This window comes from Pipra filicauda, unplaced genomic scaffold, assembly GCF_003945595.2.
Source record: "Pipra filicauda isolate LSUMZ 115617 unplaced genomic scaffold, ASM394559v2 scaffold143_size2779998_pilon, whole genome shotgun sequence".
NCBI classification, from domain to species: domain Eukaryota; kingdom Metazoa; phylum Chordata; class Aves; order Passeriformes; family Pipridae; genus Pipra; species Pipra filicauda.
This window is the reverse complement of record NW_024103918.1, coordinates 2,372,722-2,393,578: the sequence shown is the minus strand read 5'-3', so window position 1 is coordinate 2,393,578 and position 20,857 is coordinate 2,372,722. Positions and strand designations below refer to the sequence as shown.

General features: G+C 42.2%; 1 protein-coding gene across 2 annotated transcripts in view; it reads left to right on the top strand.

Moving 5' to 3' along the window:
* The first annotated feature begins 16,902 nt into the window (after positions 1-16,902).
* The window catches only part of FBXO11 (F-box protein 11), a 72,180-nt gene continuing 68,225 nt past the window's right edge, over positions 16,903-20,857 (top strand). For both annotated transcript variants that reach the window (XM_039378692.1, XM_039378691.1), the window contains exon 1: positions 16,903-17,332. In XM_039378692.1, coding sequence (XP_039234626.1) covers positions 17,221-17,332 — 112 coding nt within the window. In that variant the 5' untranslated portion in view covers positions 16,903-17,220. The remainder of the gene's footprint in view (positions 17,333-20,857) is intronic.

Genomic DNA, 20,857 nt, shown 5'->3' with positions numbered 1-20,857 from the left:
ACACATGGGCATCCATGTGCATTTATCCAAAGATAAACCCCCTTTCTCCATTAAAGCTATTTCTTAATTTTCTGAAATGACACTGGGATATCACACGCTGCCCCACACAACCTCATGGCTTCTCTCCTGCTTTCAGCTACAATTTGCAATTACAGGGGCTCCAGAGCAGCCACACTTTCATGCAGAGTCACACTCCTCCCCATCTTTAGCCCTGTGCAACAAGCCCACCCCATCGGGTCCTCGTTCAATTCAGGGTCACGTCCCTCCCAGGACATTTCGATACCTCAAGCTTCATCTTTGTCTATCAGGGAAGACTTCAAAGCAATGCTGAGGTCAGGGTTCAGATCCTTCTCTGGAAAAACAAAAGAAGATTCTAACTGTAGCTTATGAAGAATGATGCAAAGCAACTGACTGCATCTTGTCAAGGAAAATGAACTAAGCCCAGGCTATCCGATAAACAAATCACTTAATTTGCAAGTCATATTCACTCCTTCTTTTAGGAGGTACCCTGAAGGATTTTAGAGAGACATTTATAGAGGAGTTGTACCAACCAGGAAACAAAGCACTGACTGAAACACTCAAAGACTACCAAAGAAATCTAACCAGTTCCACATTGGAGGGAATTTTCTTCTTTTTCTTGAAATGCAGAAATTTCAAAGTGCAAAGAGATCTCTAAAGCAGGAAAAAAGATGACAATAGCAGGATAGTCTAAATCCTTCTATTCCAGACACAATCTATCATGGAAGTAGGTACTCTCATACTAAATTGCAGGAAATAAAAATGTTGCAGAGAGGGAAGAGAAATGCATAAAACTAAATAGTAGTCATATACACTAGTCCATTGATGAGTTATGATCATTTACCCACAGCAATACCAGAGAGAATCATTAACCTATAACCAATCTTGAGAATATGAGGAGAGCTGACCAAGTTCACAGATAACAACCAGATAACACACAATTATCCCTTGTGCCTGGATGAGATACAGAAAAAGGAATATAAAAAAATCCTGAAGGTTGCTAAGATGTTCCATAGGATATTTACTACTTAGTAGAATGGAAAACAGGATAGGCAAAAAGGTTAGTGATACAAGCCGGACCTGAGAAAGCTGGGAAGAAAGGTTGGGACAGGCAAATTTCTCAGTGATCCTTCTCATGCCATGTGCTTAGAAAAATTTAGTAAAGACAACCTGACTTCCTTGGACAAAATCCCTTGCCTTAATGCCAATTTGCTCTAATGACATTAAATCTTGTTTTGAAACTGATGAGGTTATACAGGGTAAGGGTAGAACTGGATCCCTGTCCAGGGAGATGCTTAGAGTTCTCCAGAGGATGACAGGTAATAACACAAATGCAGTTTTTACCCTTTAAACTTGACATCAATAATGCCAAGCTATTCCCCTTTCCACACTCTATTACAACTAGTTGTTTTTGCTATTAATAGTAACAATTACTGGTAGTGCAGTAGTGCCTGGAGATCTTACCCCAGATCAGCACTGTGGTGCTGTGTACTTCACAAACACCTAATAAGATGGAACTTGCAGCCTCACCCTGCCCAGGAGCTCAAGTCTAAAAACACAAAGCAATCAAACGGTAGGAGGAGACCAGAGTGTGGAGAGACGGGAAGGGAATCAGCCAAAGGTCACATCTCAATGTCAGGAGGAAAAGCAAAACCAGGCGCTGGGCTGGCTGGTTGCCAGTGCCAGCCCGTGCTGGCTCAGGCCTCTTGAGCCCTGGCTGATTTGTGCTGGTTCCTTGGTGATACTTTCCCAGAGACCCGACTCTGACCAAGCTGGCTCTTTCAAAACAAAACTTGCACAAAATCCTCAGATTTCTTGCCTACACTTACACTTTGGGAATGCAGATGTTTATTTGCCTCTATCAGGTAGCACAGGTTACCTAAACAGCCTGATTGATTATTTTTTACGCTGACACATGGTAAAAAATTTGATCCCATGGTGCAGTTAACCAGCACAGCTTTGTCTCTTTTTTTTTGATCCATGCCTGCTCTGTTCTCTCCTCTTATATCTGGTTATTGACACAGGCAAACAACTGTTTGTCTCCTCAGCCCCAGCTGAAGGCAACGAATGCCCAGTGAGAAATACAAAAGCATGTTTGATAAGAGGAACTACAGTCTGAACCTCAGCCTCTGGTCGGAAGGGATTGCAAAGCACTTTCCAAGATGGACTAAAAGCTCCACTCAGCTGCAGGAGGGTGGGAGATGGCAGCCAGGCTGACAGCTGGCTCATCCTCACTGCAAAGGGATGGGGAGGTGGAAATTCCGATCAAGGATATGAACACAAATCCTTGTTGATACCAAGAGTCATAATATCTGTAATGGTGAATCAGGAGAGAACAAACAGGTTTTATGCTTTTCTTAACCCCTTGAGAGAATTTCAGCTGGTTTTTGTCTATAAAAATACAAGAAATAAACTTGAACACCCTGGAAAAAAGTTAAAATAAATATATTTCAGGAAATCTAAATGCTACAATATTGTTAATCTGCCCCACAAAAATCCAGAAAAATCATGAATTTTAAGAGGTGTCAATTATTTATCTTTGGTTTTTTTGGTTTTGTTCATTTGTTTGTTTCGGGGTTTGTTTGTTTATTTCTTGGTTTGGTTTTTGTTTGAGTGTTTTTTGTTGGGGATTTTTTGGCACACCGCACTCACATTTTCCAACCTCTCAACTGCGGATGCCAGAACTTACTTTTTTTCTAGAAAGCAGTATTTTAATGTTATTAAATGATTGTTGGAGTGGGAACCAACACAACATTAAATAAAAACACCAATACAGACACAAATGTCAGTGCTGGTGATGCAAAAAACCACTAAGCCATTTCATCTGACTAAACAGCCTGAGAAACAAAAGCCTTTGAATTGCTAACAAGTTAAATCACAAATTGTAAGGTTTGCTATTAAGTATAATATACCATAAGAAACTTTATCACAAACGATTAGAGCTGGCATTAATTTGTGCTTGGCTTCCACAGCATAAAGCCCAAGTGCACCCCTGAGAGGGGAAATCCTTGTGCCTTTGGAAAATAACTGCGAACTTTGCCCTGTGGTGAGTTTGTAAGAGGCTGACACAGGAAAAAAGAAGTGAGTGGAAAGGATCTGACTGGAAACACAATAGCAGACTTAAAAGGCTCTGATAAATGAAAAGTCATTCTGAGATTAGGGTCTCATTCAAAAAAATAACAAAGACATTTTCTGGTATGTGGCTGAAAATAGATTCCATATGAAAACGCTTAGTAGAGCTTATCAATACTTTTCATTTGCAGCCCTCTTTAAATAAATGCAGCATTTTTAAAAACTAAAATGGCATTTTTAAAACTTTCCGAAATTTAGACACAGAAGTTACACAACTAATGCCTTCATTTTTCAAACCAATAATGCAGTTTTAAAGATTTTGATGTTACAATTCCTTCATACCTTTTTTCCCTTCCATCTGCCTGATCTTGTCCTCACTTCTCATAAGAATATTACAAGGGAGGAAAAAGAAAACAACTTTCCTTGCCTGAAAACTGAACTGACTTAGAATCAGTTGATTCAAATGTTCCAGGAGCTTTGAGGAAAATTTAGAGAAAGCGCTGAGAAATGCTTATTATTTTCAGACCATCTCTAGCATTCAATGAATCTTTAAATCTCACTTAGCAGGACACAGGTAAGGTTCTGAACCCTGTAAAGGGCTGTTGTGGACAGAATCTGTTTTCGTTTTCTATTAAAAATAAAAAAAACCCCAACCAAACAACTGATGGAATTTTAAAAGACAAAGCAAATCACAGTTTTCTCAGGTTGCCTAACATCTGTTCATGCGCAAATTAATAGAATAATTCAGTTAACAGTAAAAGCACACCTGGGAAAAAAAACCCACAACAATAATTATTCTGTTGATACATTAGATACTAAAGCCTTGCAGCACAGAGCTAAACTGCGTGTAAGTACAGGCTCAGTACCGCGTTTCTTGCAGAGCACATGAACCTGGGAGAGCAGGCGGTCATAAAGGGCACACAGGCAATTCCTCATTTCAGGAATCTCAGCCAAGAAAATAACACCCAGACTCCCTAGAGCGATTTCACTCTAAAAATTCACCCCGGCCCAAACCGGCGAGAGATGTTGCCGTCTAGCTTTGTCACTCCCATGCTTTCCTTCCAAAATAAACGCCGGCTGAAAGCTTGGGAGCCTCGGCCTCTCACGCCGGAGGCGGGAATGCGGGAGCGCGTGTGGGAGAGCGCCACCTTGTGACCAACGGCTTGGAAACGTCCCTGTGGAACCGCCGCGCGAAGGAAAACAAACATCCAACCCCAACCACAGCTGCCTGCCATGGCCACTTCATTTTTACACATTTTTTGGCCTCTTTGTCCTTGGAGATGTCTCGTTTTGACCAAATAGTGCTGTAAGCCAAGAGGAGGGTTGATTTAAGTTCAAAACATCGGGTTTTGGTAAAACACATCCTCACTGTCAGTCAGGCAGGTCTTCTATTAGGATTTGCTCTTTGAACACGGTAAATAAGCAGTGTAGGAATCTGGGAATCCAAGCCACCAAAAACTCAACTCTGCAACCATGACTCAAGTGAATAATCATGAGACATCTGTGGGACTACTTCCAGGAGCAGGAAAAGCAGCATATGTCTCCGAAAGTGCTTAGAGCAGTACAATTGTGCCAATTTTATCATGAATCTCCTATCTGACGGTTGAAGCCACAGCTTTGGGAGTCAAGCGCTTCCATGTGAATCTGAATTCTAACTGAAGAAGAAAAACAAATTTCTAACTCTGAAGTTCAGAGAAAAAGCTTGGGAAGTGTGAGACACGTGAACCCCCAAAACTAGAAATCACCATGAGTAATAAGGAAGCATATTTTAAAGTCTTTGTGAATGCCACCAAGAGAGCGTGGGCATGGGTGTCTGGAGATGACAATACTGAGAAAATTCTGAATCTCACTCTTGAGTGCGGCAGCTCAGGAAGCCAGCCTTTCAGGAGAGACCACTGCACCCAACTTCTGCAGGATTGCTCTTCGCCTTCTGTTCTCTCTGAACAACCCCATGCAAGACACTGGAAAACAGTTCTGGGTTGCTTTGGGGAAGAAGGAAGAGAAGAGAGGATACTGACAAATCCTATTTAATTTCACAGATCAAATGTGGCAATTGTGGGTAATTACAGTTGTATTAACTCACACAGCTGGTAACTACAGTGCATCTTCTGCAGCAGAGAAGTCACCTAAGTGCAGGTAGAGATGCAAGATCACTACATAATGTATTACTCCTCTTCGTGCTTCTATTAAAAATATAAACTAACAAACAAATCTAATGATGTGGCTTGTTTCTTCCCATTTCCACAATGATCCCCGGTTTTCTGCAAGAGTAAAATGAAGCGACCTAGGAAAGGTTTCCTCTTCATTGTCTGAAGTCTGGCAGTTCAAATGGTTGTATTATGCTCTAGGAAACTTATTTTACTGTGTTTCTATTGTGATTTTTACCCTTATGTGATTTTGGTGGTGGTGGTGGTGGTGTTGCTGTTCAGGCCAGTTTGTATCATCCAGGAGGAAGTCCACATAGCACCTAGACTACATCTTCAAGCAAGGCTTTTGTAAGCTGATGCCCACAGTAAGCTGATGTTTAGAGGTTTATTCTTGTGGGAAAGCAGGAAGGTCTTCCTCCTGGTTGCTTCTGAAAGCATCTTTCTTCCCTGCACTTTCCATCTGCACTCGCTTTTGTTTATCACTAAGGTCAAGTCTGTGTGGTTTTCCCACTCTGAGTGTTGCATTAGTGGCACTCTGAAAGTGAGGCTCTCACTGGATGGGAAATGTTTGGTGAATTTTTAAATACCATTATTGATTTCACATTAATTTTCTTTATGAACCATGAAAAGCTCTTATGTGAGGCTGTAACAGCCACAAAATATTTGACAAGTTGTTTAAAATCTACTGCCTGAAAGCAGCCTTACACAGCAACTGATTTATTTTCCTGATTTTTTAGTATATTCTTTAAACATGTTATCTCCACTGATTAGTGTTATCCATCTTGAAGTATACAGCACAAAAGTGATTGTCTATTACCTGCAGCAGAGGTGACTACCTCTTGGACCTCTGCTACATGAGATGTGGTTATTTTGCCCAAAACTGTTAGAACATAATGATTTTGCCTCTACACCAATCAACACCACTTCTGAGGCTTCTGATTTAGAGCACTGAACCTGTGAAAAGGGCAGAGACTTTTATATATGCAAACTTCTCACTTGTTACATCAGTTTATTTCACATCCTACCAGTGTTCTCTTGGATACAGATTATTGACTGCTCTTCAGTGAATAACCTTTTAGTCATTCTTTGGCCTCAGAAAATTACCTGTGAAATGTTTTATGCAAGAGTATTCATTATGAACAATTAATGTACTGAAAATGTCAGCACCTCAAGTGGGCATTATATAAAAGATGAGTAAATTTATGATCATGCATCATTCAAACTTCCTGCACTTTTTATTCTTCTAAAATTTACATCTTACATTGTAGTACAATAGCTTGTATGAATTTGATGACCTGAATGGAATAACGTCATGCCTTCCTGTGTATTTTAAAAAAGGAAAGCAATCAATTAAGAGTTTTATTTATCACTATTTTTAGATAAGACATGTGGCAGCTTCATAGTAATTCAAAGTACCCTACCCTGGAACATGTCTTCATCTTTTTTAGTTAGAAGCCAAAAGAAATTGGTTCAGAGGAAACTTCAGTCTACATAGAAACATTCATGTAAAGTGAAAAAAATCTTTTGCAACAATTGCGGACAAAAGGGTTATTTGTACCCATTTATACTGATATTTATTAAGTTTTAAAATGTAGAACAATCTGAATTTAAACCTCTTAAACTTCTCCCCTCAACACATGGAAGGATCTCAGATTGTTTCACTTCATTTAGTAAGGTTTAAGCCTTAAAAATTATGCATGTTTCACATCACAGTCGAAATGCTCTAAAAAGTATTTTAAAGATACTGCCAGCTAATTAAACAAATCCAGGAGAAGCAGATTCTAACCAAATTTCCAGCAACATGGGAAGTAACAGTATCAGTCACTCCAGCTGGTCTCCAGTGCGGGGGAGGAGAGCACAGGTCACTCTACCTGATTAGCTGCAGTCACGGGTAGCACATACCTCTGTCATCATGTCACAGCACCACACCTAGGAGAAGATGAGCAAAGAATTTCAATGGTTGGTTCTTCCTCAGCAAGAACTAAGTCCCCCAAAAAACAAAAGAACCTTCAGCTCTGAGCTCTCCAAGTATCAACTTCCTTCTCTGGTTTACACAGTCACTCTTCCAGGTCACGATATTAGAGTCGTGTTTGTCCCTTTCTAAGGGGTGAGGCACAGGAAGCCTTGTGTTTGTGAAAGCAAGGTTTGTTGGTTGGGCTTTATTAATCTTTTAGCTGACAAATATAATTGCTAAGTTTAATACTGAATTAATAGTAGTATGAATTTTAGGCAAAAGTCATCTGGTTGCAGACAGATTAGGAATAAATGTAATGCCAGGTGAATCTCTCTCATACACCACAATAAGGGAAATATTGCTGTAATAGGGTTGGTATTTCAGTTCAATTATATTTGGCAGGTCAATTAGAATTGCTCACTCACTGTAATACAGATATTTCCTTTTTCTGTGTGCTATAGTGATGGATATTTTTTTCCTTTTATCTCACAACATGAATGATGAACAGGATGTTTCTAATTAAAACCAACACCAAACATTCCATTCCCCAATCTTCATATTTTTATGTTCCTTCACTGACTACTCTTCCACACCTTCAAAAATTTTGACTCATAGATCAGACTGCTACCTTCTTTCTCCCACACCTCACAGTCTGAGTATGGAAATACTACATACACAGTCCAGCAGAGTGTGGTGCAACAGAACTAGTTAGCTGTCAAGATGCTCACGCAAGCTGTGGAAAATCTATGATTGTGACAGCTGGACCTCCCCTTTCCACCAAACATGTTCAGAGCTATGCAAAATCCCAGCACTGGGTGGCCACAGCCCAGCACTGCCCAGCATTGAATGACTACTGCAACTAATGTCGTGTTGGAACAGAGTTTATATAGAGAAAATTTGATTTGATGCCTTTCCTTCTTCTCAGTTGTTTTCTGCCTCACATATCACTGAAAAAAAATGAAGTAAAATGCCCAAGTGCATTTTTTTGTTGTGAACAACTATTATGCTTGTCCATACCCAAAGGGCTTTACAGAAGCAATGTCATCTACACAGATGTAAATCTGAAAAAAAGAAAAAAAAACCAAAAAACCAACTTGCATCAAAATGAGCCTGGTTTTGCCAAGCAACTTACAAGACAAAGTCATCCATTTAATCTCACACAATAAACTCACCAGTGTGATAAAAAAGGAAGACAAAGATCAGCTGTTAAGAAATGAAGATTACAAAACAAACAATAAAGGTTGAATATTTATAGGCTTCTGAAGCAACAGCTACTCTACCTGTGTTGAACATTCACTTGCAGTGACTGTCAATAACCTGTTTCATAAAACAGCAGAGACATCACTTCCCTTTATCCAATTCCTAATAGGAAAATTTGCTAAAATATTACAATAGTCTTACTCAAGTGTTCCTTCTCATCTTAGTTAACTGAGACTTTAAAGTACATGATAATCTTGATTTCCTATTTTCCTCTTCTGATTTGCTGTGAAGAAATCATAAAAACTTAAGCGATCAGAAGATGTAAGACTCAGGAACTCAGCGACTCAGTAAATCTGAGTTTGTAGTACTGGACACAGACAAGTGGAGGAAAAACAGACTTTATTTAACATATTTCAATCAGTTGTTTGTAAGCTGTCCTTACAGTGATATGCATTTACCTATATTATATAAACTTTATCGAGGCCTAGATCACACTCATGCTGATCATCAATAGTTGGTGGAGAGGATTTTATAGTGCTATTGATCTCATTTATACACACATTCCTCTGAATGGATGATCTCTCCTCCATCTCTGCTTGTCAGCATAAAACTGATAAGATCCTGAGACATTAGTTACAGGCAACTGTGTGAGAGAGTATTTTCTATATACAGTTGTTCTTTATCAGTTAATTTGGGTGCATTCATGTTTTTATGTCCTTTGCATAATGAAAAAGTAATACACCTTTGATATTTATGTTCACATGCTGGGTGACATAATCAAGACTAGAGAATACACACCTATAGGGCATATACCACATACTCTACTAAGGAATCAAGGCAAGCACTTGATTCCCTTAAACTTGCAAACCCCTTAAGTCTTCCAAGGATGCAAACCACCACTCCACCACTCACCTTGGCAAGCAAAAACACCCATCTTCAGGTCAGCTCCTTAGTGGCCGACAAACATTCAAGACTCATTACAAAGATTGTCACCCTGAAAGTGAAATAAATCAATATTCCACAGAAAACAGCCTTTACTCAAAGTCCTGGAGTCTCAAAATGGACAGACACGAAAAGACTACACTTCAACCAGCAATGCCATAGTGAAAGGCACAGAGAACAGTACAACCAGAGGAGGTGAGAGCTGACCTACTGAGGACAAGAAGACAGAGTTCAGATCCCACCACAGAAGAAGGGTCATTAGGGAACGAAAAAGATCACAACCAAGCTTTTGACAGACGTGATAAGGATGGGCTAGGAAAAACTTCTAAACCCAGAATATCCTAGAATGACAGCCAAACAGACTCAAAAGGAGATATCTGCAGCACGCTACCCTCAAAATCTATTATATTTTGTCACTTATCCCCAGCAAAACACATTGTGTTGTTGATTAGCTGACCATGCTGAGGTCTAGGAACATTTACATGTAAAACAGAAGCAAAAGCCAGCACGTGGCTAACTGGAAAAAACATGCAGCACTGGAGAAAGTAATCCTGTAAGACATTCTTTGTCAACTTATCTGCCACCTGCCCTCAGGAGCAGAAGTCCAAAGCTCCTTGAGGGCAACAAGCAACATCACCACCACGTGGCAATGAAGAGAAATTTACCGCCTAAAGTCATTACGCAGCTTAAACACATTAGCTGCGTGGTCCCAAGCTGGGCATCTTTGAAGTACATGCTGCCACCTGCTTGAACGGACAGCTCAACCACAAAAACATAATGTGCTGCTTCAGCAGCAGCCCAAACAGATCCTACAGCACAGCAGCTATATCTGAGTGCATTCCAGTAAAATGTATCTAATTAGAGATGACTTTCACACAAAGGCCCAAGGAAATGCTAAAGGTGTGCTTCCAGGGTCATAATAAGCCAATCTGTATGCAAGCTTCCTTCAGCATCTTTTCCCAGAGTCATCTTTTCCCACCATTTCTCTGCACTACCACTTGCACATGTGCCTAAAGAATAGCCATGCTTTCAGCTGGATTAGTTTTCAGTTGGATTACCTCCTTGATCTGCCTAACTGCTGCTGCAGAAATGCTAGTTGACAGAACAGGGAACGGGGCAGGGGCAGCAAAAAGATGCTTATGAAGAGCAGAATTGTTTCTTAATGGCAATGACATTTCAGTCCCTAACTGCAAAACATTCTTCAGGACATTCAAAAACTCTTTCTGGGGAAATATTTCTCAGTCACAAGGATAATTACACATTTCTCTCACTCATTAGTTAAGCCATGATCAAGAGATTCATCTGAGACTGTGAGAGAAAAAGGATCTAGATTCCTCTCTTCTACCTGCTTAACCCAGAAAAGGAGCAAACTGGTAAGACATACACACATGATGTGCTACACCTATTTTTTTTCCTAGGTTGGTTCAATCTTTCTATATTTAAAGAACACTTGTGTAGAAAAGGATACAGCTTTGGAGCAGAACATTTAAAATGGCATTGGTCCACCAGGCAGCAAAGTAAAAAACTGTAATATCTCTCATATCCTCTCTTCTTAGCATAAAGAACTTGTTCCCATCAATAAACAAAGTCAGTTAAGAGTAAAATTGTCAGATAATACCAATAGCACCCACACCCTCCTACTCTCAAGATTTAAAGTGAAGACAATTGTACCACATGCTGATGGTGAGACCGCTTTCAGCTTCCTGTCTCCAGGACTGAAAGAAGTATCACTTCTCACTGCTGACCCTTCTCTGTATGGAGGTACCAAATCCCATTTAAGCACCTCCAGCCTTTGGATACTCTACAATGCTGCGAACAGTTTGAGATGTTGAAAATGAAGACTGGGATTCCTCAGGCTCCCTTCAGATTTAGCTGCTCATAATGAGGGTGAAGCAAAGTGTCCTTAACTGCTCCGGCCACTCTAGACCTGTGATGGATAAACATCAGGGAGCATAAGTACTTTGCGAAACTGGGGAGTTCAGAATCCCACTGAGATATTTTTGGGGAAGAACTTATCCCCCAAACCAGCAAAAATTTTCCTAAAGAAGTAATTTTTGTTCTTTTGTAGGTTTAAAGCTGAAGCCAGACCCTCATACAACTCCAGCCTCTTGGTATTAAATGATTTTTTCCATTGGGATTACTGGACGTACTTCTTGGAAACATTTTTTATTTGGGACCTGACTCAAATTGTTATGTTGACAGATCTCTTCAGGTTGCATCCCTTCCAAGGCAATATAAACAACAGCCATATCAGCCACATTTGGGGGGTGGGAAATCCCAGCTCTAAAGACAGAACTCATCATACAGATGCATTGCTGATGCAATGAACAAAACAAAAGCATACTCCAAGGAATAAAAATTCAGTGCAAGGTAAATCTGAAACTTAGAAACTAACAGCAAGATTTGGAGAACTGTCTTAAGTCTGAGCCACAGACCTGAGAGGAATTACAAGCATAAGTTGAAGTTCACGTTTTATCTCTGTACGTGCATGTGTGAACAGGAGTAGTGAAAAGCAAATCTTGAATGAATAAGAACCAAGTCAAAATATTATCTCAGTATTATATTGTGTCTAAACAGATCATTCAAGAGAATCATGCTATTTTGACTGGACATTCATAAAATTATGTGATTTAGACCCAGTGTATTTTCATTAATTTTAGCAATGAAGCTTTGTATCAGTTCAGACCATCTGAAACATCAAAATTCAGCACCATCCAGAGGACCAAGCTTGGGGATTTCAGTGGAGGGCAGCGGGTACCAGGAAAACAAGGCTGAAAATACAGATTGGATGCTTGAGTAATTGGATCCCCTGAGTAATACTCCTGAAAAATCCAGAAGGCAGGTGATGTGTAGATATTTATCTGCTTATGAAATTTCTACCAGGACAGCTAACAATGATTTAGAATTCAGGTAGCATCCCTCCAGGACTTTTTTCAGCAGTTACTTTTATTAAAAAAAAATTAATGAGAACTGAAGTACCATTCATGCTTCCAGAGAGCTTTTGTTAGGGCAGAATCAGAATTAACATGTTAGATAAATATGTTGCAACAGTCATGTGAGCTTATAGGAAACAACACACATTCCCCACCCTGAGGTCTTTATTCTTAGTGCAGAAACCAGGTTGGTATAGCAACAGAAAACATCCCAGCCACAGACATTCACCCAGAAGGCAACCCACTAAGGTCAGTTAACATTAAGCTAGATTTCAGGAGACATGGATTCCAGGTAAAAGGAGGAGAGATTTAAGTGCCTTTTTCTGCAAGAGTGAGAAGATTTAGCTGCATGAGATAGGATGTAAAACACAATTAAGAGGAACTATGGGTCAGAGACATCGCAACAAAATGACATTAAAACTTCTAAGCTGCAGAGCAAGCAGGTTCAACCAGTTGTAGGTATCACTAAATATTTCTGGAAGACTCACTTCTTCCAATCTTCAGAGGAACAACCCTCCAGGTTTAAAGAACTTAAAGTCAGAAATCCACACTGGGTCAATCCCAAATCTCCAGTGCAGTATTTTTAGTCCAGGGACACATTAACAGCATATGAGATGGTTAGAAATAATAGGCAAAAGTCTTATGCTTCTGAAAGCGGTAACATGACACTGTGGAGAAAGCCTCAGATAAGGACTCCTGTACCCCGAGTTCTATTTGTAGCCCTGTTAATAGCCTGTAAACCCTCTTGGGCAAGTCATTTCAGCCCTTTTTGCTTCACTTTCATGTGTACGGAGAAGGAGAGACGTGGTTCTTTGCAAAGCCACTTGAATTGATTAAAAAGCACAATAAAAAAATTACTCCTTGTATTTCTTATTCAAATCCACAAGCTGTAGTTAAAGGCTCTGCAGCAGGCTTTGTGTGACAAACTGCAACAGCGTCCTCAAAATATTTCTTGTTCTCTCACAAATATTAGGAAGCAAAAGCTAGGGAGAATACTGTGCATTTTCCACTAAATTAAAGCCAGCAAATCAGTGTGGTTTTTTTTTTTTCATTTTGCAGTTTCTGAAAAAATTTTAGATAGAGCTTTAGGCCATCATATACAAGTTGAAGTCTGTCCTTACTTATCTTTTGTGAACCTCTCAGAAGTAATCCACAGCTCACAGATTCATTGAAATCCGTTATCCTAGGCTTGTTTTGATCAACTATTAAAGCAATACCCACATCCTCAGGGTAAGTTTGGATCACGACAATTTACAGGAATCTGTCCAACATTCAAAGCATTTCTAACAGGCTCTGAAGCAAGGTTTTTGAGGTTGCTAGTAGACACGTACATTAAAGGGAATAAAATAGTGATGATTCCTGCAGATCAGTCTGGCCTGAATCAGCCTTGCTGACTTAACAGTTTACACTGCCCCACACCCATTTCCCAATCCCACTTATTCTGAGACCCCACCACCTCTAGCCTCTCAGCTATACTCAGATTCTAGAAAAGAAATATTTAAATGTTCCATTAGCTTGATCAGATCTTCAAGTAGTTTTAACTGTCTTTGCTTTAGAGCGAGTCAGCTGACTCAGAGCTGCTCTTCTGTCTCCACACATCAGCCTCAAAAATAGGAATTTCCTTCATGACAACTTACACCATTTCTCTCTATGAAGCTACTTCATCTCTAACTATTCTATGCTAACACATAATTAAAAAGTTACTGTTGTTATCACTAAGTACTCTGTGCATCCCTTCCTCTATGCAAGAAGGAAGGTGATCTCTTCAAAGAAACAGCCAACTCTTCAAGTAGATACAGAGAACCAGATATCATTAACATTTAAATACACACACATCTGAAGTTCAGTGCAGCTTAGAAGATAATGTTAATATGTGAGCTAGCACTTGACAACTCTGCCCAAATTGCTTATGCTGTAAATGCTCCAAGCAAGCTCTTCACCAAGATCTTACGCCTTCCTGTTCATGTGAAACTGTTCATGGGTCACCAAAAGGTGATTTGTGGCCAACATAACCAGCCCAGCAAGCATTTATACTATAGAAAATTATGCAAAAAGATCACCATGCAGTTTAGTTCCACTTCCCATTCCCTCTCTTCCCAATTTAAATAAAGAAAAAGTTGTCTTAACAAAGGCAAAATTATCTTGCCAGTATAAATTGCACCCACATTCAGGAATGGTTTATTAGCACATCATACAGGATAGCTTAAAGCTTCTACACAGTGGTCAGTACAATGAAGCCGGAATTATTAGTTTGGGCTTTCGGTGCCATTTCCATCACAGAACTGTGTTTTTCTTCTCAGAGGCTTTACAGCAGCAATGGAGACACAGGATGGCCAAGTATAACACATTAAAGACTTGACATACAAACCTGGAATTATTATGATCAAGTCCCAGTCATCACAAATGAGACAGGATAGGTTTAGTGCTTATGCGAGGAGATACAGTGTTTTAGTCAATAATGTTTTGATGAGTTCTTAGGCTTTCTACTGTCTGGCCTTCTAAAGCACAGCTAAGAATGTCAGACAAGCATTGTGACTATTTCTTTACTCCATGTCCTGTAAGCAACCATTGAATGCTCACTTTTTGTACACCACTAATTAATTAACCTGATCAAGTCTGACTTATTCAGCATGAGGTTCTTATTGTATCAACTCAGAGCATTTATCACAAACTTCCACATAACCTTCTATAGATGGCCCTCAATGCATTTTGGTTGTCAGTGAGACCACACACTGGACCTTAAAAAGCTAATTACAGAAAATGGTTTTTTGAGGGTAAAAGATCCTTGAGTTTCTAAGTAGTATCAAAACTTTTTAAGAAAGTTTAAAGTCCGATTTGATTCAAGTTTTCAATGAAGTTTTATTTTAATATCAGAAGTTTCAGATTCTTGAAGGCTCTAGGTGAAAATTCACTTGTCATCCATCTTGACCCTTGAACAGATTTTCAAAGATTTACACAGTGTACTAAAAATTTGGAATATACCCATATTAAGTAATTTCAGGTAATCTTGTGACACCAAAAATTCATTTGCTTGGTGAAGAAAGCACAACTAGAACAGCTGAACAGAAATGCATTTAAACTACCAAAATACTGTATTTTAAGTTTTTAATGATGTGAGATATCCTTAACTATGACACAACAAGTTCAGCACAATTCTTGGGTGGGGTCATTCTTTCCATTCGAGAGTTAAACAGTTTCACAACGCTGCTATCCAAAGTAAAAATATTTTTATGATATGTACATGTAATTATGTAGCTCTACAGAACGTTTAGTACACTAACATGGCAATTGTTATGACAGAAACTGGCACCAAACAGAGTGATGTTTATATTCTCTTTCCCTATGAAGTTCTTCTTCTTCTAAGTTCATTATTTCTTTCCCTACTATTAGACAATTTGGCTAGAATTACTTAGACAGGGAAAAACATCCTCCACTCTTTCTCCAGTCATTCCTCAAGGCAACAAAATGGTAAGTCTAAAAAACGTTCCTTAACAAGAGAAATCTCCTACTGAGATTTCCCATACATTTATTTCTCGCCTGATATGAACTTGAAGATACAATTTCATTGTCATTTCCTTTAGAAGCACAAATACAAATGTTTTTAAAAGATCTTTTTTAAAAAAGCTGTCATTTCCTATAGCTATATTATACCTTCATTTGTCAGCTTTAAACAAGCTCCTGCCTAATGTGTTTTTAATTACCATCATTTATTTACATTCTATACCAGATAACACACTTCAGCTTTCCAGGCACAGACAATGGCTCTGGTTCCAGAAGCTCCCAGTGCTTAGCTTAAGTAGGACTACACACAAACACACCTTTGCAGCATTAGAAGCTGACTCCCAAGTAACCCTACACAGAGATCTCTTCCTTACTGCTTAAGTTTTGCCACCTATTTTATTAAGTGATTTCTGAGAATGAAAAAAGAGCACAGCTAATTTCAACAATTTTTTTTTCCTGCTCTCAGGCCCCCCGCTGAGCACCAACACGACAAATATAAAAAACCCCAGAAGCTTCACGCACTGTCTGAAAGTGCCAGCCCAAGAGAAATAACTTATTGTTGTATTACCAAAAGGTAACGCAAACGCGAGCGTGCACACTGGCCAAGGAATACACACAACTCCAGAGGGGGAAAAGTGGTTAACAACCAGCCAGGAAACCGAAGCGAGCCGGCACTCGCAGCACGGCTAATCCCAGCCCAGGCAGGGTTACCAAGGCGCACGGCACCACAACAAGGCACCTTCGCCAGCCAGCCAGCCGCCCGCCCGCCGCCCCTCCCTCCCTCTCTCATCACACACAGCCCCAGCGGAGCCTGCCACGGGCGCTGGGGCCCCTCTGCTCCCCCTCTCCCGGCGGTGCCCGGGCTATGCCGGGCCGACTCTGAGCCCGCTCCTCACAGCCCAGCCGGGCCCGAGCGCCGCCATTGCCGCACCGCACGCGCCGCCCCGGCCCTTTATATCCCGCACCGCCGCCCCACCCCGCGCCGCCCCGCCCGCCCGCCCCGCCCCACCCCGCGCTGCATAGTACGGCAGCGCCGATTGGCTGCGCCGCCGCCGGCCGTTTGTGTTGGGCGCGGCGATTGGCGGAGCGCGGCCGCCCAACGGCCGCCCGCTCGCGAGCGCGTCCCTGGCGGTGTCAATGGCTCCTCCTGCCACGGAGCAGCGACGGGCCTGAGCCGGGCAGGACCGCGGGATCGCCGGGGGGCCGGGACGGGGGGGGCGCGGCGCCATCGTCCCCCACAGCAGCGCTGGGAGAGCCGGCGGCTCCTCTGCCTTCGAGCGAGCCGGCAGCGGCGGCGGGACCCGCGCCCGGAGATCCCCCCCCGCCCTTCCCTGCTGCCCGCGCCTGCGAGGCGGCCGCCCCGGGGCTCCCTCCGAGCGCCCCCGTCCCCGCCGAGGCACCGGTTGCCGGAGGATTCCCCCCCTCCCCTCCCGCCGCCCACACGAGCCGGCAAATGAACTCGGTCCGAGCCGCCAACAGGAGACCCAGGCGAGTGTCCAGGCCGCGCCCGGTGCAGCAGCAGCAGCAGGAGAGGAACAACGCCGCCGCCGCCGCCGGGGATCGGGGTAAGCCGGGCTCGGGGCCCGCCCTGCGCGGGGACCGGCAGGAAAAGCCCAGGCTGCTTCACCCTTGGCTCCCGCTCAGGCCGCGCTTTGTTTGGCTCGGGCTCTGCCCCGGCTCGGGGGGAGGCGGGGGCTCGGCCCCTTCCCCGGCCGGCGAGGGGGGAGCCGATCGCCCGCGGCCCCTCGGGACAGGACACCCCCCCGAGCCCCCGCCCCGTCCCCGGGGACCGCGGGCGGGCGAGCTGCCTTCTTCCCCCGGCAGCGCCGGTGCCTCCCCGCGGGGAGCGGCGGGCCGGGCCCCCGAGGGGCTCGGGGGAGAGCGCCCGGGGGGCTGCGGGGCGGGGGGGACGGCGGTGCCGGGGCGACTCGCGGCGGCACCTTCCCCGAAATGGTGTCCGGGGGCGGCGGCCGCGGCTCCGCGGGGCCGGGCCCGCCGCGCCGCGCCTGCTGCGCAGTTCGGGCTCCGGCTCCGGCGGCCGGGGGGGGCCGCGGCCCATCGGCCATTGATCCCCCCCGGCCGCGCCGCCCCCGCGGCCCCGCAGCGGAGCGGGGGCTCGGGTCGCCCGCGGCTCAGCCCGGCCGGGGCCTAGCGTGAAAATGTTGACAATTCGGAGCTAATGGGGGGAAGCACCATTGTGTGAGGGCATGAGGAGGCGGCGAGGGGGGATTCGCCCCTAATGGAGCCTGGAGCGGGGGGGCTCGGGGGTGTCGGCCCCGCGGCCCTGGCGCTGTCGCCCCAGCGGTGGCTCTGGGGGTGCCGCTGTGCGTGTGCTCCGAATGTGCAGGGCTGGTGGTGGCTGGGCTTTTTTTTTTTTTTTTTCCTAAAGGCGAGATGGGGGTGGGATTGGAGGAGACATTTTGCATGTCTTATCTGGTGGATTGGATTTTAATTTTTTATGCATTACCTGCCACAACTCCGGCGTGATAAAGGAGACTGATCCATGGTGCGGTTTTAGGTGTATAAATGCCTTTTTAAAATTAAGAAAAAAAAGGGCTTCATTGTCAGCTGAATGTCTTTTGTTTGAGTATCTAGGATATCACATCGAGAGCAAGGTATTTTAACTACGGAGATGGGTCGCGATAAATATTTTAGTGCGTTTTATGCAATCATAACATTTTAAGCAAATGAAGTAAAGAAAATTTAATCTGAGGAAGTATTTTTAATTCTCCATTCCTCCCCCTCTCCCCTCCCTCCTCTTCCTTCCCCCGCCCCCCCCCCCCCCCCCCGCACACATTGGTCAGAGCAAAGAATGTTACCCAGACCAGATTGCTGTGTATATAACCAGAGGATGTGATGTCTTATGCCCAATTATGGGTCTTGTGTAAACCTTCCAAAATCTTCAGTAATTATATAATTAAAATGACTTCTCTGGTATACTGACATTAAAAAGAAAACAACATGGAAAAAAAAGCAAAACAAAACAAACAAACAAAAAAAATCCCTAAAGTTCTTCCTCTCAATGACATGCACTGAGGATTTTCATCATCAGTGTTCCATATGCAGAATATAGATTTTTTTTTTCAACCTCATGGTTTACTTTTTCTTTTAAACAGATGAAAATGCAACTTCTAAAAGGCATCTGGAAAGATGTGCCTATGGATTAAATACTGTGGTTATTCAGTTTTATATTGGACTGCCACTGTTCATATGTTATTAATTTGCTAAAGATACAGGCAGAAACTTTCTCTATTAAAATGTGAGGTTGCAATGTATTTGTATTACTCTGATGTTTTCTGGCACTCTAGATTCACCTAATTTATTTTTTTTTACATTGTTCAGTGCTATTTACCACTCAGTGGTGATGAAATTAGAACAAAATCAAGTTCCACAGTTTATGGAAATTACCTTTCCACATAGATCACTGCTAGGTTTTTCCTTTCATTTTTGAAGGTCAGTTGCACTTGGTCTCACTTGCCCAAAAATGTATCAACAGCATTAGGGTTTTTTGTCATTAGTGTTCCACCTACATTTGGGGTGTCTCTAGTGCAGTTTCTATTTCTATCTCAGAACTTGCAAGGTCTGATCCTCTGTATCTGGAAGGTAATTTCAGTTTCACCTGTGACTTTGCTTGCTTCATACAGGGCTGTTACAGTAAAGGACGATGAATAATGCTACTAAATTAAAAGCCAATATACTGGGGTTAGATTATACCACGCAAGTCGGTGGTGACTTTTTTCACCTTTATTCTCAGTCAATGTAGGTCATCCTCAAAAAGGCTGTACAAAGGAATCAGTGTAAGTTATTAGGAAAGGGTATCTTTTGAACTCAGATGTAAATTTGTTTAAAAAACCTGTTACTGATAATGTCAGTGCAGCTGTGATTAAATGAAAATTATTCTTTGTTATTTTTAATTTCTTTCCTCCTTCATATTACAGCATAGTACTTATAAGCACAAATATCATGAAACAGAGTTGATAATACAGCACATAGTTAATCTTGGGAACTTCTTGTTTCATATCATTAGATTGCTTAGTAAAACATGTACTAGGTCTTGAGCTTTATATATTATTTAATGCTGTGTAAGTAGACAGTGTTTTACAACTGAGTAACAGCTGTTACATGTTCACCACTGGGTAAAAATCAAGTTATGACTCCTGTTGTTAATAAATAGATCACTGGGAAAAAATGCTTTTATAAAAATCCTCCATCAAAGGTTCCTTGTAAGGGTTTAACAATTGTGCAAAACTGTGTTTTATACTGAAGTGATTCTCATTTATATATGTAGTAGGAATAAATCTATGAATGCATAATCATTCCGTCTATATTATACATCGATAAACAATGACTGTACACATATTCTGAATGGTGCAGAAGGGAGATCATAAATGATCGCAGATAAAAACATTTTCTCCCCCAGACTGACTGTGTTGTACAGCCAAGATAAGATGTCATCAGGATATACTTCCCAAGATGTTTTGCCTTATGTTCTGCTGTTCACACCTCCCTCCAGCTAAATTAGCCACTCTGGCTACACTCTGCTACTTCTCTTACCTTCTCTCTCCTGATCTCTCCCCAGTCACCAGAGGAGTTGCCAGTGGTTTATTCAGTGGTTTTGCAATTCTGCATGAAGGATACAGAATAGATGTGTCCTTCCATTTTCTTTAGGACAAAGGTCTATCCAAAGGGAGATGTGGATTGGGTGATATCTGTGTTTAAATATTCCTATATTTGCTTATAGTGCCTTTTTTTTTTTCTTCCTCGAGCGTATAGGTTTGGCCACAGTTTTAGGAAGAAGACAAGGTTAGGCACTTATTTAAAAAAAAAAGATCTTGTCCAGAATGCAGCTGAAATTGTCAACCTCAGAGCTATCATATGAGTATTTTTTTCTTGTTTCTGTTCTTTTCAAAATAACAACTCCATTAGTGCATATGTGCCTCTCTGTAGCACCAGCACAGCACTGTATATGGTACTGATGAGGTCCTGAGCTTCATGTCCAGAATTAAGTGCTTTTAGGATTGGATCCTGCGTGCTATTAAGTCCCAAACGTGTAGCACCAGGGCAGCTGCCTCTGCCACAGCCCTGCGCGT